This window comes from Balaenoptera acutorostrata, chromosome 3 (genome assembly GCF_949987535.1).
Source record: "Balaenoptera acutorostrata chromosome 3, mBalAcu1.1, whole genome shotgun sequence".
Classification (NCBI taxonomy): domain Eukaryota; kingdom Metazoa; phylum Chordata; class Mammalia; order Artiodactyla; family Balaenopteridae; genus Balaenoptera; species Balaenoptera acutorostrata.
In genome coordinates, this window is record NC_080066.1 from 66430060 (window position 1) to 66455277 (window position 25218).

The 25218-nt window shown below is 36.9% G+C and overlaps 1 protein-coding gene across 4 annotated transcripts in view; it reads right to left on the minus strand.

Moving 5' to 3' along the window:
• Positions 1-25218, minus strand: part of LRRC49 (leucine rich repeat containing 49) — a 128897-nt gene that overhangs the window by 64709 nt on the left and 38970 nt on the right. For 3 of the 4 annotated variants that reach the window (XM_007197781.3, XM_057543748.1, XM_057543749.1), the window contains one exon: positions 19890-19951. In XM_007197781.3, the coding sequence (XP_007197843.2) occupies positions 19890-19951 (62 nt within the window). Of the gene's footprint in view, positions 1-19889; positions 19952-20059; positions 20150-25218 lie in introns of those variants that run through there. The other variant, XM_057543750.1, reaches the window with a different exon arrangement.

Below are 25218 nucleotides of genomic sequence, written 5' to 3' on the forward strand. Positions count from 1 at the left end.
TCACTTATTTCTCTTTCTGAATCATGAACTGCCAAAAGTATCTGTCTCTTATTCAAATGGCAGTTACATTAAATTTCATTTGCTACATGATCCAGACAGAATGACAGTAAGGAAGAGTTCAGTGTGAAACTGGTATTGGTGAATACAGCATCATTTCCCTTAAGATTTCATCAGAACATTAAATATTCATTGTAGCACTTTTGACCTTCCCAACCAATTTAAACTACAGTAGCATAATGTAACACTGCTACTTATCTCTTCATTTGAACAAAAGATTCCTGAAATCTCACATTTCATTTTACAGTCAAGTCACAAGAATAACAATAATGTATTCATTCAGGAACCATGGGGCTCTCCTCTAAACTGAAGAGCATCATCTTATAGTGCTATATAAATCAAATTCCTTCACTCATGAGGAACATGGCAATTTCTATATATTCAGGTTCCCAAATAATAACTCCCAGTGCTGGTTATCTAGCCCACATGGGCATAGTTGCATAGTTAGAAGAGTTTTCACTTCATATTACAAACCTTTAGCTATCTGCAGCCTTAGGGAAAGGGAGAGATAATTTATTAACAGAGTAACATGTTGTACTACAATTTTGTTTTAATTGTTAATATGGAAAAGAAAGGTTTAAAGGGCATTGTGTATGATAGGCACTGGGATTATTGCTAAGGACAGAAGGATGAGTAAAATTGAATTTCTACTCTTAAGGAAATTACATTCTGATAGGAGAGATAAGTATATACATGCATACATGCATGTATACACATATATGTGAGGTAAATGCAGGGGCATAAACTGAATGCCCCAGTCCATCTTCCAAAAAACAATATAAGAACTACAAGAACGGGCTTCCCTGGTGGCGCAGTGGTTGAGAATCTGCCTGTTAATGCAGGGGACGCGGGTTCGAGCCCTGGTCTGGGAAGATCCCACACGCCACGGAGCAGCTGGGCCCGTGAGCCACAAGTACTGAGCCTGCGCATCTGGAGCCTGTGCCCCGCAACGGGAGGGGCCGCGATAGTGAAAGGCCCGCGCACCGCGATGAAGAGCGGTCCCCGCACCGCAATGAAGAGTGGCCCCCGCTTGCCGCAACTAGAGAAAGCCCTCGCACGAACCGAAGACCCAACACAGCCAAAAATAAATAATAAATAAAAAAATAGATAAAGTAGCTATGAAAAAAAAATTAAAAAAAAAAAAGAACTACAAGAACAACAGACAAATCACATAAAACCAATGCCCATAACATAACAAAAAGACAGAGAGTGCCCAAGTATCAAATTACCTATAAGTAGGTAATATAGAAGGACACTTTGGAAAAACACTCTGTCCAAGAGAGAAAAGGGGAACGAGTAGTGGGACTAAGATTAATTTACAATCACAACCAGAAAGAGAAAGTCCACACTAGGTGCAAAAATATTGGAGAGTGCCATTAGATCAGAGCATGTACTACATGGAATGGACTTTTAAGAGCACATGATTCGCTGTGGCAGTCTTCAGAAATTCATTGCTCTTGAGATGATAGAAAGGAAGGTAAAGGAGGTCTTTGGAAATTGGATGGTGAAGGTGAAAATGGGCAAAGGGGCAAAAGGGGAAAATGTAGAGGCTTGCAAGACAAAAGAGAACCCCAAAAATAAAGATTAGAAAGAAGGGGACTCCCCTGGTGGTCCAGTGGTTAAGAATCTGTCTTGCAATGCAGAGGACACCAGTTTGATCCCTGCTTGGGGAGCTAAGATCCTACATGCCGCAGGGCAACTAAGCCCGTGTGCCACAACTACAGAGCCCATGCACTGCGAAAGATCCTGCATGCCACAACTAAGACCTGACACAGCCAAAAAAAAAAAAAGATTAGAAAGAAGATACACAACCCCTTCTCCCCAACACACACAAACACACACACACACGTACTGTACTTTTGCTACACTGACAGAAGATACCCTTGACCTAAGATTCTTGTAAATCACCCAAACTCACAAAATAAACTGGCAAAAACAGACTAAATCTATACCAAGTATTTTAAGAGTATAAAATCAAGCCCACTTAAGGTGATGAAAATTCCCTCCCACCTCAAAAAGAAATATGAAGAACAAGAAAACTATAACGTGATATTCCACACTGAATGAATTATCCTCAAATAAGCATTTGGAGGTATGAAAAACCACCTTGAATATAAAATTCAAAAATTAAAAGCAGAAATGGACAATAACAGGAAGAAATAAAAATAGAGTTGATTGAACTTAGGAAAGAAATGAAAGCAAAAGACAAAATCATTGCAGAATCAAAGATTAAATTACAAAGTCCCTAAGGGAGACTAGATCCAAATAAAATTTTACTAAGGGACATTGAAGAAAGCCAGAAAAAACAACCAAGAGAATGAAAACAAGGCAAAGAAAAAAATGGATCAGAAGTAAAGTGGTTGAAATAGAAAGAAAACCAAAGAAGAAAACAAGTATGTGTAATAGGAGATCCTGAAGATAAAAACAAAACAATTGAACAGAACTAATACTTAAAAGTATAACCCAAGGAAACTTTCTGGAAATAAGAAAAGACCAAAATGTACATATTGAAAAGGACCAACAGGTACCTGGGAAAACTGAACCAGGATGATCAATTTGAAAACATATCCTAATAAAACTGTTAGACTTAAAAAAAAATTTTTTTTTTAATCCTCAAGACCTCTAAGCATAAAGATGACAATTGAAATCAGACTGGCACCAGATGCCCTAAACACAACTTACAATGCAAAGTAACAACAGCAATATATTTTTTTAAAAAACTCACGGAAAGAATGAATGAACCAAGAATTTTATATTTAGACAAACTGTCCTTCAAGTATCAAGGTATAGAAAAACTTAACATAAGCTAACATAAGTCCTGTGGAATTGAATTGTAATTGAAAGTTTCATTATTGAATTCATGAAGGTGTCAGTATAAAGCGATAGTTTTAAATGTATACAGATAGACAAATAGATAAATGGATATAACTCACAGAAACACACACACACACACACACACACACACACACATACACACACATTTCCTAATTCCATCCACTGAGAAGGCCTAGAAGTAATGATATCCCAGTAACCATGAACATACCTGGCACTCAAATCTTGATGTCTAAATACCGTTTTCCACTAAAAGGAATCAGAACCCCTGTAAAAGATGAGCCTGGAACATCTAGTTGTGCCAGAAAGTAAGAAAGTGCTCAAAGAATGAGGACATATCAAAAGATAATAGAAGACAGCTTAACAAATCCAAGAAAGTATGAACATCAAAATATAGTTGATCCTTGAACAATGTGAGTTTGAACTGTGCACTTATAAGCAGATATTTTTCAGTAGTAAATACTTCAGTACTACACAGTAGTACTGTGTAGTTGATTGAATCCGAGGATATAGAGGAACCTCAGATAAGGAGAGCTGACTATAAATTATCAGCGGATTAACCCCTGCGTTGTTCAAGGGTCAATTGTAAATAACAATAGTAAAGGATTATAACCTTCTCTTTCACTGTTATAAGACTTTCTGTAAATTAGTCACTAGGTGTTATAATTCCTGAGGGCTAAAAGTATGACTCCCTCTAGTAAATATAAATGCATTTTAACAATTCATAGCTTGAAAAGGCATGACTCCAAGGATTAATTCCTTAGTGGCAAGATGAAACACAGTAAGTGAGGGATACATGCTTACCAAGACTACAAGGAAGTGAATTCAGACTTAGGCACAGGTCTGTGTGTGCTTATCCTAAAGTGTTCATATGTATTTGATAAATATGATGGTGAGAGGTGATAGAAGAACCATGCTGTGGAAGAAGCAAGAATCTGTGATATCTAGGTCAGCCAGACAGATGGTACTGTGAGGTGAGGGAGATTGGGAGTAGCACGCGTGCCTGCGCATGCACGCGCACGCACGCACACACACACACACACACACACACACACTCACACAAACACACACAGAGGAAATGGGATGAAATGACCCAAAGTGAACAGGCTACTAAACAGAGGGCCCTAACATTAATGTAAGCTAAGATCTGAAAGAGGAAATAAGTTTGTCAGATATCTCTTATCTCCCTGCTTCCCCTGGTAACAGAACACTTCTTTTCTGTAGCAAACCCAATCCACAAACTGATCCTACACATATTGTGCTAGGGAATAGAGAACATATGTCCCAGCCTTGAGCATTCAGTATGTCCTATATGCCTGTGGCCAGAGTGATTAGTTCCAACTGGGCACTTGACCTAAATAACAAACAAGCACAATCAGAATCCTCTGTAACAGTTCTTCCCAGACTATAATGCACATTTGAATTACCCAGGGATCTTTCAAAAATGATGATTCTGATCTAGTAGGTCTAGGGTAGGGCTTGAGATTCTGGATTCCTCATAAGCGCCCAGTGATGCTGATACTACTGGTCCAGGACCACATTTTTGAACTTTAGGGCTCTTCAAAAACTTTTTGCCATGTATATGGAGAAAACTCTAATTCAAAAACATACATGCACCCCAATGTTCATAGCAGCACTATTTACAATGTCCAAGACATGGAAGCAACATAAATGTCCACTGATGATGAATGAATAAAGAAGATGTGATATATATATATATATATGATGGACTATTACTCAGCCATAAAAAAGAATGAAATAATGCCATTTGCAGCAACACGGATGGACCCAGAGATCATCATACTAAGTGGAGTAAGTCAGACAGAGAAAGACAAATACCATATGATATCACTTATACGTAGACTCTAAAATATGATATAAATGAACTTATTTACAAAACAGAAACAGACTCACAGACATAGAAAACATACTTATGATTACCAAAGGGGAAAGGGAGTGGAGGAGGGATAAAGTAGGAGTTTGGGGTTAGCAGATACAAATTACTGTATATAAAATAGATTAACAGCAGGGTCTTACTGCATGGCACAGGGAACTATATTCAGTATCCTATAATAAATCACAATGGAAAAGAGTATGAAAAAGAATATACATAGAGAGAGATGTATAACGGAATTACTTTGCTGTACACCAGAAACTAACACAACATACTTCAATAACACTATATTTCATTAAAAAAACAAACCCCCCAAAAAAACCTTTTTGCCAGAGTTATCAGGGAAGAAGTGCTCTTTGCATCAGAGCTTCTAAGCTGACAGACTGTGATTCTGGGGCTGTTGGCTTTTCTATAGGCAGCTGTGGTGGTTTGTTTTACGTTTGTGTCTTTGTGTGTTCTCTGTCATTAGATTATACACTCACAGAAAAAAGAAGCCATATATTTATCCTCTGTCACTCCCCACAATGGCTTATTTGGTGTTTTACGTAGAGAAATGTATCAACAACGTTCTTCAGAAACCAAATGGGAAGAAATTTTAAATTCTTTAAATGAAAGAGGTGAAGCTATTTTCATGAAATGGTAGAGGATGTGAAGGGTGAGGATCAATTATTAGCTACCATCCTCTGGATATCTCTAAGGTAGTCCTACATCCTAATCCCATGCAGCTGTGAAAAGCACTCTCATAATCCCTCAAGTGGGTTATTTTGGAGAATCACAAGCCAATACCCCAGAAGTGCAAAAAAGCAAACCCCAAAGACAAGATGAAAGGAACTAGCAGAGAAAAATTATTAATTTGGCTTACATTATTCAGTGCTTCCCAGGAGATTCCTAAACTAAAAACTATGGTCTCTAACATGGGGTCTACAACTGACATTGTCAACTTCTTTTTAAACCATAAGAAGGACGTTTTGTCAAAAAACAATTCCCAGATGCTAGTCAACAGTTCTGAACTACCCATTAAGGTATCTTGGAGTATATAATTAAGCCACTGGGATATCTTTTTAGGTGCCCAGGACAAACAAGCCTAACTGACTCACCTCCCTTCAACGCAAGAATCCAGAAATATCCTCCCTATTTATAGAGAACCCCAACTCCCTTACTTGGATATAAGCAAGATTTTTTTTAAAGGGGAAAATGTCCTGTTCTTTAACCAAGGCCTGACTGGAAGTTCAGCGGCTATCAAGATCAGGCAATAATTTTCCTTCCTGACCAAGCTAAGTTTCAGCCCTTCATAAAAGTCATCTTTAATACTAAAAACTAATATGGAGAAAGCAACTAATTTACCCCACCTGATAACCTATTCACACACACACACACACAATTCTTAGGAGGTAAACTCTCAAAAGGAGAAGTGCATACATAATACTACCAGAATACCATAATAGTATTCTCTTATTTTGCTTTCAGGCCACCCAGTCTCCAGGACGGGAGTGCTCTCTTTAGCTCCACTCCTCCCAGAGAGGGAGATCTCAGTTTTCCAATTCCTCTGCCAGTGAGTTGAAAATCCAATCCAGGAGAGATATATTAGGAAGCCTGATTGTAGGTGCATAACTAAACTGCATTCTGCTATTTCATACTCCATTTGTCTGATTCCTGTATCTTTCAATTGATTCAAAACTTAGAGCAGAAGAGAAAGGGTATGATTATCAATCACCCTTCAAACATCGAAAGTCAGCAGGTTTTATAGAAACATACAATTCTTTTTTTTTTTTAATTTATTTATTTATTTATTTATGGCTGTGTTGGATCTTCGTTTCTGTGCGAGGGCTTTCTCTAGTTGCAGCAAGCGGGGGCCACTCTTCATCGCGGTGCGCGGGCCTCTCACTATCGCGGCCTCTCCTGTTGCGGAGCACAGGCTCCAGACGCGCAGGCTCAGTAGTGGTGGCTCACGGACCTAGTTGCTCCGCGGCATGTGGGATCTTCCCAGACCAGGGTTCGAACCCGTGTCCCCTGCATTGGCAGGCAGATTCTCAACCACTGCACCACCAGGGAAGCCCCGAAACATACAATTCTTATAAATGTATTCCTAAATAATTTAACACAGCTTTTAGATAACATGTATTTTTCTATCACAAATAGGAAAAAGTATTTTTCTTTTGAGAATGACATGATCCTGTAATCTCAGACATGGACTCAGGAACGACTATATGTAGACATATTTAATGTGTGGGCATATGAAAAAGTATCCCAATAATTTAATCATACATTCATAGTGTTCCCTTTTCACTTTAACCCATAAAAAAATCGGGGCTCCATTGTAGTATCTTTCACTTGCCAGAATTTTCTGGTTTAACTAGTTCTTTCCTCAATCTCTTTAAAAAATATTAGAATATGTTAAATTTTGAAGGAATTTCTATAGGGAGATAAAGTAATAAAGACAGAGCATGGAGATTTCTGGACAAATAACATGATATTGGAGTGGATTTTTACAATAGATTTTTAGCTCATTTCTTAATTATTTATTTTAAATATCAGGAAGGCTTTTGACAGAAACTGCACATGTACCAATTCAGGATTAGATTAAGTCACTGGTTCTTAGATACAGGAATACAGTATTGTTCATTTAAAGGGAATTCATATCCTTTAAATACCAGACAGGCAGATGGCAAAGATGGTCTACAACATGATAATTTGAAAATATAGTAGAAGGAACTTGCAGTTTGGGCTATGATGGTATCAGACTCAATTTCCCAATGTAAACAACTATGAAACTGGACAAAATATTAGACGCAAGCACTGAACAACAGACAGGATAGAGCTGTGATCACTGGAGAAGAGAAACACATGAAGGCCACTTTAGTCTTGCTTTCTGCCTGGAGGCACTTTCCAGATCACAGCACAGAGAAGGAGAGTCAAAAAGGAACAGAGGGCTTCCCAGGTGGCGCAGTGGTTGAGAGTCTGCCTGCTGGTGCAGGGGACACGGGTTCGAGCCCTGGCCTGGGAAGATCCCACATGCCGCAGAGCGGCTGGGCCCGTGAGCCACAACTGCTGAGCCTGCGCGTCTGGAGCCTGTGCTCCGCAACGAGAGAGGCCGCAACGGTGAGAGGCCCGCGCATCGTGATGAAGAGTGGCCCCCGCTTGCCACAACTGGAGAAAGCCCTCGCACAGAAACGAAGACCCAACACGGCCAAAATCAATCAATCAATCAATCAATCAAACATACGCATCTGATTCAAGATCCTCAATTAAAAAAAAAAAAAAAAAAAAAAAGGAACAGAGGTCTCACCAGGTGGATGAAACAGAGGTCAGAGTTTGGGTCCGCTGGGGCTGCTGGAATTTGAGGCGGGGGGTAGTGGAGAATAAGGACTTGTGTAGAGAAGAAACTCCAGAAATCTGCATAGAAGTCTTTCAAGTATTTGGCTGAATATTAAGATGTACCAACACAGGGTGGCTCTGGGAAGCCTACCAAAATACAGCTATTAAGGGGCCATGAGATGAAAAGTGTACCCACAAGCCACACAGAGCTGGGAGACATTGGAGTTCCAACCAGACATAGTAAAGAGACCACAGTGAACACACAGTGAATACAGTTGAGGTCCCAGAAATGCTATGCCTTAGCTGTTGGGCTGCTCTGTATTGGGCAATGTTAAGATGTGCATATTTCTGCATGGGCAGGGCTTTCTGAGCAAAGAAAATTGGCACCTGGGTTAAAAGTGATTGCATAGGTAGAGACCTCTGGAATGACATAGAACTTTATCTCCCAGAACAAAGCAGTTACATTCTAAAGGGTATTTGACCAAGAAGCCTTCCCCATCTCTCTCTATTTCTGTGTCTCTGTCTCTCTCTCCTTCTCCAGAGGGGAAGAGGTGAAGCTGTGCAAGCATCTCCTATATAAGCTCCAAAACTAATAATTTTGGGTTCCTCTGATGTGCTAGAAACTCCCCACCCTGTACATGTACGTGACATCTGCCCCGTCACATAACCCTTTGGGGAAAAATGGAGCATGGGAAACCAGTGCAAAGATATTCTGCAGGTATTAATCAGTCTGCCTCTGATGTAGAAACCTTGTGTTTACTGTCAGGAAAAAATAAATATAGATACAAAGCTTATTTCTCTACTTGTAGAATAAGATTACTTTAGACCTGCCCTAAAAAAACCTAAAAATAAGCCTTAACAGCATCAACCTGATTCTCCAGTAGTTTAACTACCTTACAGAACAAAACTCAACAATCTTTAAATTAAGACAACAAAACACAGAGTCTCAACAATATAATATCTACAATGCCAAGAATGCAATAAAAAATTGCCAGACACATGGGAAAGCAAGAAAACTTAATACATATATCAAAGAGGAAAAACAGGTCACTATAAAAATCCCAGATATGACAGATGTTGGAATGCTGGAATTAGTAGACAAGGACTTTAAAACGGCATATATTTATATTTATATTTATATACAAGAGGGCTATCTTATCTTTGCATTAGATAATTTAGAAACTACCTGAAGCACAGTCTCAGTTCTTCTCCAAGAACAACTTTGAATCTACTCAAATATTCAAAAAGTAACCCAATGAAATCTTAAATCACTGAAGAAAGCTTTCAGTCTGGAAGATCTTGTGACAGTTGTTTCTAATAACCCAACTCTACCATAAAATAATTTTAATTTAGTTTCCTTGTTTTATTTACTTCTTAGCATTTTATATCCCAGGGGACAGCCATGCTGAATTAGCTGCAAACTGAATCCTCAGACAACTAAATAAGATAACATGCTGAAAAGGGCTATTAAAAATTATCTATAAATACTGAAAAACATCAGCTTTAAACTTTGGTCTTATTTATTCATTAATTAAAATAATAATAATTACATGCCTACTATGTGCCAAATATGACAGATACTATGATTAAGTTATAACTGGATATACATCAAAACAGATATTATATATAGTACTGTAAGAGGTATGGTAGAGATAATAGAAAAAGAAAATAATTCTCCTTGTTTAGTGTTTGAATTGATTTATAAAGGATGAACAAAAGTTCCTCCAGTAGATCAAGTTTGAAAGTTTTGTGGTTAGAAGTACATACTTGGGGTTTTGGCGTGATTGATTTTAACCTTGTTTTTTTTCCTGAAATTAACTAACCAGTTTATTCAGTCCTTTCAGTATCTGTTCACTTACCTTTGTTTTATTTTTTATTTTTATTTTTTTAAACAACAGAAATTTATTATCTCACAGTTCTAGAGGCTAGAAGTCTGAAATCAAGGTGTTGGCAGGGTTGCTTCTTTCTGAGGGCTGTGAGGGAAGCATCTGTTCTAGGCCTTTCTCTTTGACTTGTAGATAGCCATTTTTATGTTCACATGGCACTCTTCCTGTATACCTGCCTCCAAATTTCCCCTTTTTATAAGGATATCAGTCTTATTAGATTAGGGTCCACCCTAATGTCTTCCTATTAACTTGATTACCTCTGTAAAGACCATATCTTCAAATAAAGTCCCATTCTGAGGTAATGGGGGTTAAGAGATCAACACAGGAATTTGGGTTGGGGTGGGGGAGTTGGGAGGTGGAATAGACGTAAATTAACCCATAACAGATATGTAAACATTTTTTTTTTTTAGAATTTCTATTTTCATGAGAACCGAATCACTTTGATGTATACCTGAAACTAACATTGTAAATCAACTATACTGCAATGAAAAAACATAACATAACAAGACAAAGACAAGAAGGGAATATTACAGTCACTTACCTTTGTTTTAAATGTTTATGTTCACTGTATTTGAGACTTTTATTGCAAAATACTTCAAACCCCTTTTGGAAGTATTTTCTACAAGTACAAGGAAGAGCACCAGTGGAAGTTACCTATATACGTTAAGTTTATTTCCAAATGCATTTTGGATTTAATCTACTTATACCTTGAATTTGTAGAACAAAACAAAAAGGAAATCATAAAACACACATTGGGGGCTTCCCTGGTGGCGCAGTGGTTGAGAATCTGCCTGCCAATGCAGGGCACACAGGTTCGAGCCCTGGTCTGGGAAGATCCCACACGCCGCGAAGCGACTAGGCCCGTGAGCCACAATTGCTGAGCCTGCGCGTCTGGAGCCTGTGCTCCGCAACAAGAGAGGCCGCGATAGCGAGAGGCCCGCACACCGCGATGAAGAGTGGCCCCTGCTCGCCACAACTAGAGAAAGCCCTCGCACAGAAACGAAGACCCAACACAGCCATAAATAAATAAATAAATAAGTAAAAAAAATTTAAAAAAACAAAAACAAACACACATTGGTCTCAATTTACCATAATTGTGTTTCTGAACACCTAGAAACAATCTCCCAATATAACATATAATCATGAGTAATTTTAAGACTCAAAATTCCCCCTTAGTAATATGTACCAAAAATGTCTGCAACTTCTAGAACCTTCACATTAGTAAAACCCAAAAGGGACTTTGACACATCAGTGCCTTAAAATGTTAATTTACTGCCATGAATATCAGCCTCTCAACTATGTATGTATGAACCCAGTATGAGCCTAGGTGTGCAAACAGCCTGCTCACAGGGTCTTAGTTTAATTTTAGTTCAAGAATCCTTCCTTTTAGAAAAACTCACACATACACACACAAGTAAATTACCCTTACATAAATGAAAAGGAAACTTTATGATTATAATAAGAATATCCAGAAAACTTCCTGTGAAGTTCCTTCATAATGATATAAATAAAATCCATAACAGCATTTGTATGAATTATTGTACCTACAGAATTAATGTTTTACATGACTACAGATACTGATAGAAAGAAAGATAATAAAATAGGCTTGTAATAACAATAAAAAGTAACTGCTACCCAATAGATTTTTCCTGCCTTTCTCTCCTTCAAAGATAACACAAAAGGAATAAAACAAATATGATAGAGGATCCCCAGTTTCCCCACAGCCTCGTACCTATTCCCTGCTTTCTTTCCTTTTTACTATCTACCACCCATGCCCTATAACTTTGACTCTTTAATAAACCACAAGGCTTGCAAAAACAATCCTCAAAAAATACTGTTCTAATGATTATTGAGTCCTCAAGCAACAGGCATGAAAACAAGAATAATCCACAACCTCTAATGGAGGTTAAAGTTGAAAATTGCTTCGTATGGTAAACCACAAGATTACATACTCAACTTGCCAAATGTCCTATAAAAGCTCTGCCCCTGCTGCAGTCAGTCACCTGGTTTTCAGGTGCTCCCTGACAACACCTCTGACTGAAGCCTTTAACCTTTTGTCATGTCACTTCAGTAATTTTCTCTTGACAGTAAATTCTATATTAAACTGAGTAAACTAGAAGATATAAAGCAAATGCATTCTACACACTTTAAAATCCAGCTAATGCAAAACACTTTTAGATTTTATAACTGTACAAAATACTATAAGCATGTACAAGGCATAGAAAGTTGTTGATTTCTAATGCTCATTCATCTACACCTAATAGGTGAGCATTAGAACCTAATAGGATAATCTTACAATTTCAAATCTTACAATTTTACTGTGTGAATAGCAGTAATGCTAGTTCCCTTAAATCAGAAAAAAACCTCCAATGTCTTCAATAATAAATACTGCCACTTGGCAAGAGTACACAGTATCACAGTATTCATATTCCATCTGCATAGTTAGTAGTCTAACAGGAGATCAGCAAACACCTAAAACTAACAGAAATAAAAAGTCATTTTGATTACAAAAATAAAACAAAGGCAGAGGAAATTAACTAATTAAATTAGTGTAGAAAAATTCAAAGCATTTGTATTAGAATGCAATGCATTACAGATAGCACAGTCATCTAACAAATTGAATGTCCTAAAAACAATGAAGAAAATGAAGTTGGTCCATTTCAAACATTTTTATGTCTTAGAATAATTTCTACTTTTGATCTCTAAAAGAAAAAGTTGCCTGTAATAACGTAATATTGGCATCAGGTATATAATAGAATTATATAAAAATTATTTTAGTAAAATTTCTATGTTTTAAATAAATTAAATTTAGATCAAATAATTACGTCAACTATGAGAATGATAAAACAAATTTATCGTACCTCAAAGTCTACTGTTCTGAAGTAGTAGAAAAAAATCTATCATTAGTTGTGGAGACATATCTTCTCACCTATTTTCCTTCTGAAAGAATTCAAAAGCTGCAGCTACGCTTGACCGTCAGCCACTAAGGGACTATGCCTTAGCATAGTCTGGGGGTTTTGCTCATGGTAAAGGAGTAAAATAGCAATGGATTAAAAAAAAAACAACTATTTTTAGAATTTGCTCTTGTAGGTTCTCTTTAGATGAAGGTCATCATATTTAGAAAAATGTAATTAAATGTTTGTCTGAAGGTGAATCACATGTCAGCCATTAGGCGAACACCTCAAGAGAAGCTAAGTAGTTAAATGGATACCGATAATGAAATTTCCTCAATAAGTATGTAATCATTTCTCAAATTTAAAGCTCTTAGTAGGCGGTCAGAAAAGATCTGTCAATAGGTGATTTCCTGTGTTTTATTCAGTTAGCAAGAAGATTCCTATACTGTTGGTTACCTGTTAATTTTAGTCACAAAGGAAAAAAAATGAAGGTATTCTAACAGTTTGCTGGATACTAGAACTAAGGAAAATTAATTTCCTTCAAACCAAAATGACATAGCCACACCATCCTACATCTCAACTATAGGACTACTTTATGTAACAACCTGAGTTCATAACAAATATCAATACATTCTGAAGGTCAGTGAAATAATTCACTCTTCAAAGTATCAGCTAGTACTAAAAGAGACAACTGCAAGGCAGTTAGACTTTCTCTGACTTGCTTAACATAGGTTCTTTCCTGAATATATAATTCATACAGAATGACTTACCAAGTTGAAGTACAGTTTGAGAAAAATGCAAAGAAAATGACTTCCTGATAAAGGTAAAACCATGAACCATTTTCAGTAAAATTTTGAAAATAGCCTGGAGGATCATCTTGCCCTGTAATAAAGGAAAAGTCACACCCCAAAGCTTGTAGTTCACTGACCTTTAGTTATACTATAATTACTAAAAGAGATCATTAGACAACGTGTAAAAGCATTCCTTCCTCAAAAAAGAAAATGGAAACCTAGTTTAAAATTCTCCATGACATCATAAAGAGAAAGCAGAGTCCAAATACCATTGTCTTACTAGGGGAAGAAGGACGTATGCGAGGTCTACACTGGCAGGAAGGAGTACTGTTTAAAATTTCCAGTGCATAGTGATAAGAAGAAGCAATGATGTTTAGTGAACATCCATCATCTCATATTGATACAGAAATAAAGAAATAGAAATATATATACATTTTCCTTGTGATGAGAACCCTTAGGATTTACTCTCTTGACAACTTTCATATATAACATACAGCAGTGTTCATTAGACTGTTGTACATTACATCCCTAGTACTTATTTATCTCATAACTGGAAGTTTGTACCTTTGACTGCCTTCCTCCAATTCCTCCTCCTTCCACCCCCTGCCTCTGCTAAGCACCAATCTGATCTCTCTTCCTATGGGTTTGTTTGTCCATTTGTTTTTGAAGTATAAATGACCATATAAATGCTCTACTGCTGCAGAAACTGCAGCTCCATATTGCCTGTACCCTGGGACAAAGCATATCCATGACCCTAGCCTTAATACAGCACTGTCTAACAGGAAGGTTTAGTTTCTATAGATTTGTCTCATATGTAGAAGTTCTTGGCAAGATCCTTACTGGCAAATCAGTATATTGACCTGGAAGCCAGAAACAACTACCAAAATAATTTGGACTGCTTAAGCCTTTAAACCTCACACACCCAGACATTAAGCAGTCCAAAAGACTTAGTAATGATAAGAAAGAGGGCCCTCCAAAACAAGACCACACAGAAAAATCTTTCTATTTGAGGGATTAAATTCTTGTTACAAATTTTCAACAAAGAGCACATACGTGCTAGGTGTTGGAGAGACCGTAGTGAGCAAAGCAGACATTCCTCTGCCTTCATCAAGTTTACAATCTAGCAGGGAGAATAATTTAAAATGAAGGTACAATTAATTATGAACACTGCAATAGTAGTAGAAATATAGGGAAGCTATGAAAGCATGTAGCAAGACCCCACAGTATTTTTTAAACTTTTTAAACCCAATCCATAGTGAGAAATATATTTACAATGTAACCCAGTTTCCAAATATCTACAGTAAAATAATACACACACACACATGCATGCATAGATACACCCACGAATATTAAAACTGTAACTTTTTCATGAGACAGTGTTCACCCTTACAATGCATAACAAACTGATATTCTCTATTCTGTTTTTATTTTTCTGGGCTTGAACTAAAATTGACTAATCGACTTTAGGATCCTTGTGTGGGTTCTGACTCAAAGTCTGAAAAACACAGACCAACGGTATTTTTAAGTCAGCTGCACGACTTGCTAAAGATACAAATTCCTGAGCCCCGTCTAAAACTACTGAATTAGAATCCATGGAAGATGGGTTCCCGAGCGCGGCATTTTAGCAGGCTCTCCAGATGATCCTTAGGCATATTAAAGTTTCAGAACCCTTGGTGTCATTTAACCTGAGATCTAAAGGATCCTCAGGTGTTATTCAGACAGACAGAGGATAGAAAAAATGTTATTGTCAGAAGCCACAGTAGATGCGAAGACTGAGTGGGCAAGGGAGGAGCATGATGTCTAAGGAAGTTCAGTGGAACAGGGCAAGTTCATAGGGCACTATGGGAAGACAGTGAGGATGAAGAGGTAGTCATGGTTCATGCTGCCAACTCCCTCTTCTAGTTGGTTCCATGTCGCCTCAAGGATCATACATGAGCATTCATCCTTAAAAAGGAAGGAAATTTTTACACATGCTATAACATGGATGAACTTTGAGGACATCATGCTAGGTGGCATGAACCAGTCACAAAAAGACAAATACTGCATGATTCCACTTACATGAGGTACCTAGAGTAGTCAGATTCATAGAGACAGAAAGTAGAATGGTGGTTGCCAGGGGCTTGGGGAGGGAGGGATGGAGAATTATTGTTTAATGGGCATTACGTTGCAGTTTTGCAAGATGAAAAGAGTTCTGCGCAACAGAAGATCGGCTGCACAAGGATGTAACTGTATTTAACACCACTGCACCGTATACTTTAAAATGGTTAAGATGGTTTTTTTATGAGTATTTTACCACAATTCAAAAAAAGAATATATGAGACTAAGAGTCCTGAGCTGATACTTGACCTTGGCTAGTATTTGACTCCTTTCCCAATGATACTAACGTCCCCGCAGTTCTGGAAGCAATAGCAGCCATTCCCTTTTAGGCAAGGAAGGCACTAGAATTATAAATGCATCTTCCTTTGTTTTAAAAAAAAGAAGCTCGTAAAAACTTTCTGCGTTGGAGAATGAAAGAAAAGAGAGACAGGAAAGAAGAATCAATTACAACTTAACCTTGTAATGAAGAGCAGAACTCTGCATTGCCTCTGAGGAAAACAGATGAAACACCCTGGGTTTTGGCTACAGATCATAAACTACCTCCTGAGGGTAGTACATATTTATCCCTGAAAAATATTTTTGTCTAAAAGCTTTTCCTTGTGAAAGGAAATTTTACATAAAATAGTAATCTTTAAGTTAATAAATATTCTTATTTTGGGGCGCCATAACTCAGTGGTTCCCAAATCTAGCATCAAGCTGCACATCAGTATTCTCTGAGAAGTCTTAAAAAAATACAGCTCTCTGGCCCCACTCCAAATCTACTGGAGCAGGTTACCCAGCAGTGAACCAAGGACTATGTGTTTTTAAAGCTTCCAAGGATATTTTTATGTGTAGCCTATTTGGGGAAATCACTCAAAGTAAGGACAGTTATGAGAATGGCTGCCTGAGCACATGTTCTTACCTTTCTCCACCCTCTCAAAATCTCTTTGAAATGACTGAACATAAAAGTATGAAAAAAAAAAAAGTATGAAAATATCCTTCACAATACTAGAAAACCAGGAAGAGTTCCATCAGGAGACCAGAACACTAAGGAATTTCTGGAAGATATAAAGCAGATGGAATCAGTAAAACCTGAAATGAACAGGATCATTGTTAAGTAAATGTTGCCAGCAGAACCTCAGAATATTCCCTAGGATCAGAGGCAGAAAATGTTGCCAGCAGATGTGGGTCAGTTGTCCAGTAATTATCGGAGGGTTTGGTAACAATTTGCCAGCCTCGCACCCTCAAAGCAGCTGACTCCTGAATTGTCCCCAGGTTGAAAATGGTAAGAGAATAGGGCAGTGCTTTGGGTAAGTGCATCTGGGCCAAGACGTAAAAGGAGCACCCATTCCCAGAAGGCAAGTTTCTTGTGGACATCATAAAGGAAAGTCCAACTGGGTGGATATCCTTCCTCCTCCCTCCTATATCCTCTGCAGACAGAGACCTTATAACTTGCATTCACAGTGATATTTCTAACCTATGTTGAGGAAACAAATTCATCCAGATTCTCATTTATAAATAAGAACTGCCACCCAAATAAGCATAGAACAAATGAACAAAAGAAAGAAAGCATTTTTGTTTTGTTTAGTTTAAAGAACAAATACAGGTAACAGGGGACAAAAATAAATTCTAGAAATTAAAAAAAACCTTTATCTCATTCGTAAAACAAGAATAAGCCATTAGAGAAAAAAATGCAGACTACTTGGAAATTAAGATCATGAGAGTCAAGAAAAACAAAACAAATCAAGCAGACAACAGCACCTCAGAAGAGCTGAATAATGAAATGAACATGTCTGAAGAATGAATTAGATATAACCAATTCTCTTGATTAGCCACAGAATATTTCTCTCAGGGTCATCATTATAAAATGTACTTTGGCAGGTCCCTCCAGCATTCCGTGAGCTGGAGGAAGACCTGAGGCTAGTATAGGGGTAGGGGAGCCGGAGGGCAAGCATCTCACTGCAGGTGCCCAGAGGGTGGACCTAGTGAGTCCACTCTGAGCCTTCTGCATCTACTTTGCCCAGGTTGTGCCCTTACCTGGAATGTCCAAGTACCCTTCACTTTACTAAGGGTAAAGTGAGCTTTAGAGCTCAGCCCAGGGACCATCTCCTTCTAGGAAGGCTTCCTTTACTTCCCTTCCCCACAGTGATTTACATTTTCTAGTATCTCTGCGTATTACCACGACTAAGTTTAACTCACTGTATTATAATTACCTATTCGTGTCTCTGTCTTCCTCACGCTCTGAGGGATATTTTGACCAGAGGCACTGGTTCTATTCAGATACATAGACGTGGATATGTGTAATTCATTCTCTAAATATATCTTGCATGCCTACTAGTAGAACTAAATGAACTGTTCTAGTATCTGCAGGAAAACATACAAAAATGGTTCTGTCCACCAAGGCCATGGTCAACCTACCATTAAATATAGGTACCTATTTATCCCAAGTTGAAGCTCTCTGAATGCAGTAGGGTGCCATCACATTTTGGAACTTTCTGAATTTCCACCAGGTAATGGACCTGCAAGAAGTCCATTTATGGACCATTTATGCAAATGGACCTCTAAGAATCCAACAACTTGGTCAAAACCAAAAAGCCCTACTATGTAACAGTCAATACATTTTTGTCTCCCCAAAATGGATATACTGTTGGATATTTTCATTTGCTGGATGATATTTGAGAGTTATCCAGAGAAAGTCCTAAAAGGTACTTTTACCTTTACACTGCTATTTCTACTCTTCTTATATGTTATTCCTGGGTCACTGAACTATAAAATTAGGCAACTGTATCATGCCAGGACTATAGCAGGACACTTGGGACATGAGGATACCATAATTATCACTACAGATCATCTACTTTCCCAGCTAGCTGAGATATTTGTGCCTTAAGTAAAGCTCACAGAAATGTTTTCAAGGCTTGCACTCCCCAATTTCTCCTCCCAGATCCAATATATTCTCTATACCATCTCCCGGGCCATAGGCATCAACAGGAACAGAGCAGAAAATGTACTTGACCTCAGAAGCAGATCACCTGGAAGCACTAGAGGAGGGTAAAGGGCTAAGCCTATGTAGAAACACAAAGAAAGCAATCAGTAAGAAAATGAAAGCCCTGGAACAGCCTTCAACCTAAATTGAAGAGAATATTAAAAGTTTTTCAGAAAACTTTAGAAGAGTAATAAGAGAATAATTATGGGTATTTCCTTTGAAACAACGCCTATATGCAAAATTCACCATCCAGACTTAATCTCTACCTTTTAGAGATATAGTACAGGGATGTGGGGTTAACACAGGAAAAAGATGCAAACAGAAAATGTGCAAAAGCTCAACTGGTTTTTAATAATCAGAAACATAGACCTAGAGCTCAGGAAAAGATGTGCTCTCAACACTTTTATACTTAGTTCTGACCCTCTTATAAAAGTAGGTTCAGAGAACAGTCTTGAAGTGAAACTAAAGAACTGAAGGGCAAGGGGGAAGGAGGAGAAGGAGAGAATTAGGGAAGGGTAGCTACTCCTTCTGCATTGAAAAGTCTGACTGCCCGTCTCAGCTCCAGTTCTGAAATCTTCCATGTTGACACTGAATGATGTATCATCACAATAGAAAGGATGATATGCTTCAAATCTTTAGAAAACAAAACTTATACATTTATATATTCTAATATACAGTCTTCTAGCTGCATTAGTTCTCTAAGTAGGGACACCAAGTTAGAAGTTATGGCCTAATATGCAAGTGGCTTAGTGACAAATATAGCCTGCTATGCCAAAATTGCTTAGTAGCTACACAGATTGTAGATGATAATTTATGAAAGAAATTCTAATTCAACTGACTAGTGCAGTTAAGTGTCAAACAAAGGACAGCAAAATATATGTTGAAATTTCCACGTACGTGTTTTACAAAGGAACAACTCTAAAGTAAAATTATAAAAAACACATGTTACACTAATTTCATCATTTTAGCATCAGAGTCACTAATATACACAAGAGCTTTGTTTTTCCACAAAGAACTTTGTCACAGACAGCCCTATCATTTTCCAACTTAAAATCTTACATGCCAATAGATTACTCCAAGGTATTTACAATCTTAATTTAAAGCACTAGAACCCACACAATCAAGTTATTAATAAATGACAAGTTGGGAGTTTCCACTTACGTAGATATATTGTTGAAGCTGAGAAACAGACGTTGGAGGCAGGGCAAATTATCCACATCTCTCTAGAAGGAAACAGAAAGTAAAAATTTACCAGCTGAAAGAAGAAAAATATTAAAAAATGGTTCCTTGCTCAGCTGTTGAAATATATAGTCATTTCTATTTACTGCAACCTTGCTAGACCACTGATTCCTACTGGAGATTGAGCTCCATTCTTCTCCACTGCAGATTAAATGGGAGGGTTTCAGTACATCCGCAGAACAAGCTGCACCACTCACAAGGTAACAAGCACTGAAGAGAACAGAGGGAGATGCTGCTGCTAGCCTCTTCAAGCATGCTTTTGGGAAAGGAGCCAAAATGCTACTTCAGCTTTTCAACTGTAGCACAAATACAGTACGATCAAACATTTGTTAAACATCACTTCTAAAAAGAAGCTGCTCAAATGCTTTAAATTTTAAATTTATGCAATCAGCTTTCCAAACAGTACTGAGAATTTCGAAGCTATTTACCTCACTATTCTCAAACCCACAGAAATATACCACTCAGTTACAAATGAACCAGTACACTGACAATTCCCCTGTAACACTGAAAGTAGATCATAATAAGTGACAACGGAGGGCATCGTTAAGGACAAATTCCAATCTAAGCAAGAATCAGAGACTCTTACAATTGGAAATCTATGCTGTTCTGTTTAGGTGCAGCACCCCTGAGCAAAACACTGCTGTTTAAACATAGTTACCTTTAGCAAATATTGAAATGTTTTGGCCCAAATGATTTTTTACTAATTTTATTAAGAGAAAAGACACAAACCTTCTGAAAAGTATGACATATTCTGGAATACCAGAATCTTGACAGGAAGCTTAGTAATTTACCTAGATTATTCACATGAGAAAAAGTAAACAGTTGAGGTTGTTGCAGGGGCAGCATGGGAGAGGGGTGGAAAGGTGACCCAGGACACATACTGTCATACACAGAAGCCAAGAAAGGACAAGATTCCAGTTATCCTTCCAATGCTCTGCTCTTTAAAATACTACACACAGTGCTACCTTCATATTAAATGTTTTTCATTTTTAAGGGCAATATTGTTTAAAACAATTCCTAGTTATATGAGATTGAATGATGCTAATAAAAGTATGTACATTTTAAATATTATTGGGACCAATATTTAAACCCAATCAAAACTTGTTTTACTGTTTGCATAAGTCATCATCTTTTTTCCTCCCTCCTTTTCTTCCTCCCTTTTAAAACCACCATTATTTCCAAGACCCAATAAAAATTTAGGCAATGCATTAAAATTACAGACAAGATCAGCTTTTCCAAAAACTGTTCATTTATTTATTTTTTAAAGCTTGTTATACCAAGAAAACATAAAGTGATAGAATTGTGGCAGAGCCACGTCTCACTGATTTTTGAGAGGACATAGGAGAAATGAATCTGGCTTAAGACATTCTCCCACATAGCTTCCCTCGTGTACCATTCTTCAACCTTCTCTCAACCCCTTAGACCCTAATCCATGTAAAAGAAATACAACTACCAGTGATCAAAACACTGGCTATGTATACCATTCACTTGGCATTACCATTCTCAGGCCCACCCCTGAAAAGCCTGTTCCACAGATGTGAGTTAGTGATTTTGAGAGTTTTTCAACCATGGTCAAAGAATAAGTCTTCAGAAAACAGTAAGACAATCAAATTTGCCTCACCGGGTGACAGGCTCTATATATTGGCAAACTTCTTGAATCATCTCCACCAGCTACCTCTCTCTGATATTCCCAGAAATGAGAGTACAGTGGGGGAAGGGAGGAGAGCTGGATTACCTCTTTTTGTTCCAGGGCCCTAATTTCCAAAGGAAAGGGTAGCTTGCTTCCTATCTGGTCTCTAGAAGTTTAGAGTCACAGCCAGATTGAAAGCCTTCTCTGTTTGAGGAATCCCTCTTCTCCTAAATTCTTCCTGGAACCTACGTGAGATATTTCTGGGCATAAACATTGTTTGCTGACATCTAACTGGTTGAAACTGAGAAGCAGTAGCCGGAATCTCCTTTGAATCAAGGCACTTTAAAAAAAAATACACTTGTTTCTTTGAGCCCCAGCCTACCACCTTCAAAGACTACAGACACACAGATACCTTTCAAGACATAATTTTTTTGCTATTAAAATATAAACTCAAATTACATCAGGTATAAATTGTGAGAAAAGGGTTTTTAAGTTTATTTGATTACAGTGTTTTGTACTTATCTTCATTTAAGAAACAAAATTTTACCAGAAGTTTTTATCAAATTTTCAAAATTATTAACTCTCATTACCTAATAGAGCTATAAAAAATATTCACAAGTTGAAAAACTAAAAATCAGAATTCAACTACACATACCCCAAAACCATTTTAGTAGATAACCTTTCCAGAACTTTAAAAAGCAAAATAATTACCCACAGTAATTCTTGTTGTTCCAAATTTCATTCCTATAAGAAAACTGTAACTTTAATCTTTCTAGCAATTCTAAGGTATACTTTGTAATGAATTTCTAGCATTACAGTAGACAAAAAGAAAACATCCTATTTATCGTATCAATTATCTATGCAGGAGTTATTTACAGAAAAAAAGATTGCTGAAAGCTACTAGAAGATGGTTGCTCTAATATGAGAGTAAACCAAAGATGTAGAAACATAAGATCCAGGAACTTGATTCACTATTGGAGGCAACAGAAATCCAAGGATGTCATCTCCATAGCAGGCCTAAGGGCAACCAGTCTACATTAGAGGCAGAGGACAGAGGGCTCCAGAAGGGGTATCTTTGAAGAGAGAAAATGAAACAGATAGATTACTTGAGATCTTTGCCGATACAGAGAAGAATTTTAGAGTTCTCTTAGGGAGTTTGGACATTAATTAATGGTACTTAAATAGAACCTTCAATTAATGGGAGAAGTGAGACAGTTATTAATGCCAGAGAAAAGAAAAGTTTAACATAATGGTCCAATATTCACTTTGAAAAGCTCATCTTGCTGTGCCAGACAATCCTAATCTATTACATCATAAATTCATCAATCTGAAGCCACTGCACTAAAGACCCACCTTAAACCAGAACCCCAAGAAATCTCAAAAATAAATATCTTGCCTTAGCCCTTAAAGACATGACTAAGACTATGTCAGGGAAATGTGCTCTTCTTGCCAGTAAGTAATAATCTCAGTTTTTCTTTATCAGCAGGTTATTCTGGTGCCACTTTGGGGAAGCCAGCACTCAACAATCTGCTTATCAAAAATATATATAATTATTTTGGAATAATGGGGAAAGGAGAAATAAGGGGCTAAAGATAATTTAAGAAAGCTAAATCCTCATAACTTTGAGAAAAAGTCAGCACATTTATTTCACTGTCAAGTGTCAAACACTACCAGAAATTCTTTTCTGGAGGTAACTATTTCACAGGCAGTAAAACTATTGCAAAGAGGCAATAACATACCTAAAATAAGAAAAAGAAGATGAAATAAAATATTTACATATAGGGGAATATTTATAGCTCCTCTGTTAACCTTCTCTTAGTGTCAAATTTATTATATTTAACAAAACACAATTCCAGAATCACATTCAAAATATGTTTTAAAGTAAGACTCAAAACCATTTCATATATTAAAAAATATAATCCTTTAAAAATAGACTTTAAAAATTACTTACTACAAGATTATGAGAGGATTATAATTCTTTATTTTTCAAAAGAATAATGACCTGCCGTTTTAGAAACATGCTTGTCCTACTCAACTCAGACAGCTTTCCATATTCCTAAACTTCACAAAAGAACTAAATGATTCAGCAATCTGACTATGTGTAGAACATCTATTACTGGAGCTATTTTTAGAGCAGCCTCCTGCAGAGGAATAAGGAAGAAGAAGGGTGAAGAGATAGAGGCTTTGGCATGCATCAAGGAGCACAAAGATGACTATAATAAAATCATGGCTACTCTCATTTTGGTATCTATTCTGTTATACAAAAAAGTCAGAGTTAAAATATGTATGGGTAATTATTTTAATTTTGAGAAGTAAAAACAGATTTATTAACAAAGCACTGAATAAGTTTGAAAAAAAAAAAGAAAAAAGTATTCTTTTCTATAAAAAGCTTTATAAAATTAATTCCAAAATAACTACTTGCTATAGCCATCACTTTGTAACACAGACACATATTATATGAGGAATAATATGTGTAAGCTGTCATATCAACAACTCATCATACTTTTATTTGCCATGAAAAATGTCCGTTATCTGCCTCTATTATCCAAAGGCATTAATATGTGTATCTACTTTTTATATTTATTTACTACTCATTACATGACAATAGATATCAGTCAATCTAGCTGCAAGCTACTCTTTCAGTCTGATTTTCTTCTATACACTGTTGTAATTCCCCCCAAACAAAAAGGAACTAAAAACCAGATTAATAAACACGCACTGATGCTCTAAGAGATTTCCAGTCTTCATAATCTAAGAGAGCTAGATATAACAGCTATGAGGAAAAATAGAAAAAGTCTCAATTTCACAATCATAGGACTTTCCACATTTGAATTTGTAGTTCAAATTTACATCACATGCATGATCTAACAAGACTCCTCATAAAAAGGGTCCCCAGCATTCTCGCCCCCTGGCAAAACTCACTGGAAAGACACAAACTCAATTCAGACTTTATGGCATTTGGACAATCCCAAATGATCAAGTTATGGGAAAAAATTACTGTGAGCAAGAGTAAGAATAAATTTTAGGCAACAAATGTAGAATTACCAAAAACCTAAGAAAACATAATAACTTGATAAAGACTATGGAATATCTATGTTTAAAATTACTAGAGAAATAAAATGAATCAAAACATGAGGAAAAAAAAAGATGCTATAAATAAAGGTATCTGGGCATTTAGTTTTTTAAAAATCCATGCAGAACTTCTAGAAGCAAAAAATTATTGTCATTATTAAAAACTCATGGATGGACTGAAAATCAGATTAGACAAAACTGAGGAGAAAGTTAGTGAACTGAAAGATAGCATTAAAGAAGTAAAAATCATGCAGAAATGTAGCACAGAAAAATAAGAATGACGAAAATTTTAAGAAACAAAACTAGAACAAGAAGGTCCATACCATGTCTAGCAAGTGTGTAAGAAGTAGAAAAAGAGAAAGTGGGATAAGGCAATATTTGAAAATATAAAGGCTCAGAATGTTCCCATAATTAGTAAAAGAAATGAACCTGCAGATTCATAAAACACAAATATTAGGTATGCTAATAAAATTACCGTATTTAATCAAATCTAAGATACCATCTCACAATTATTTTATGTAACACCTGGTGAAAATAAACTTATGATTA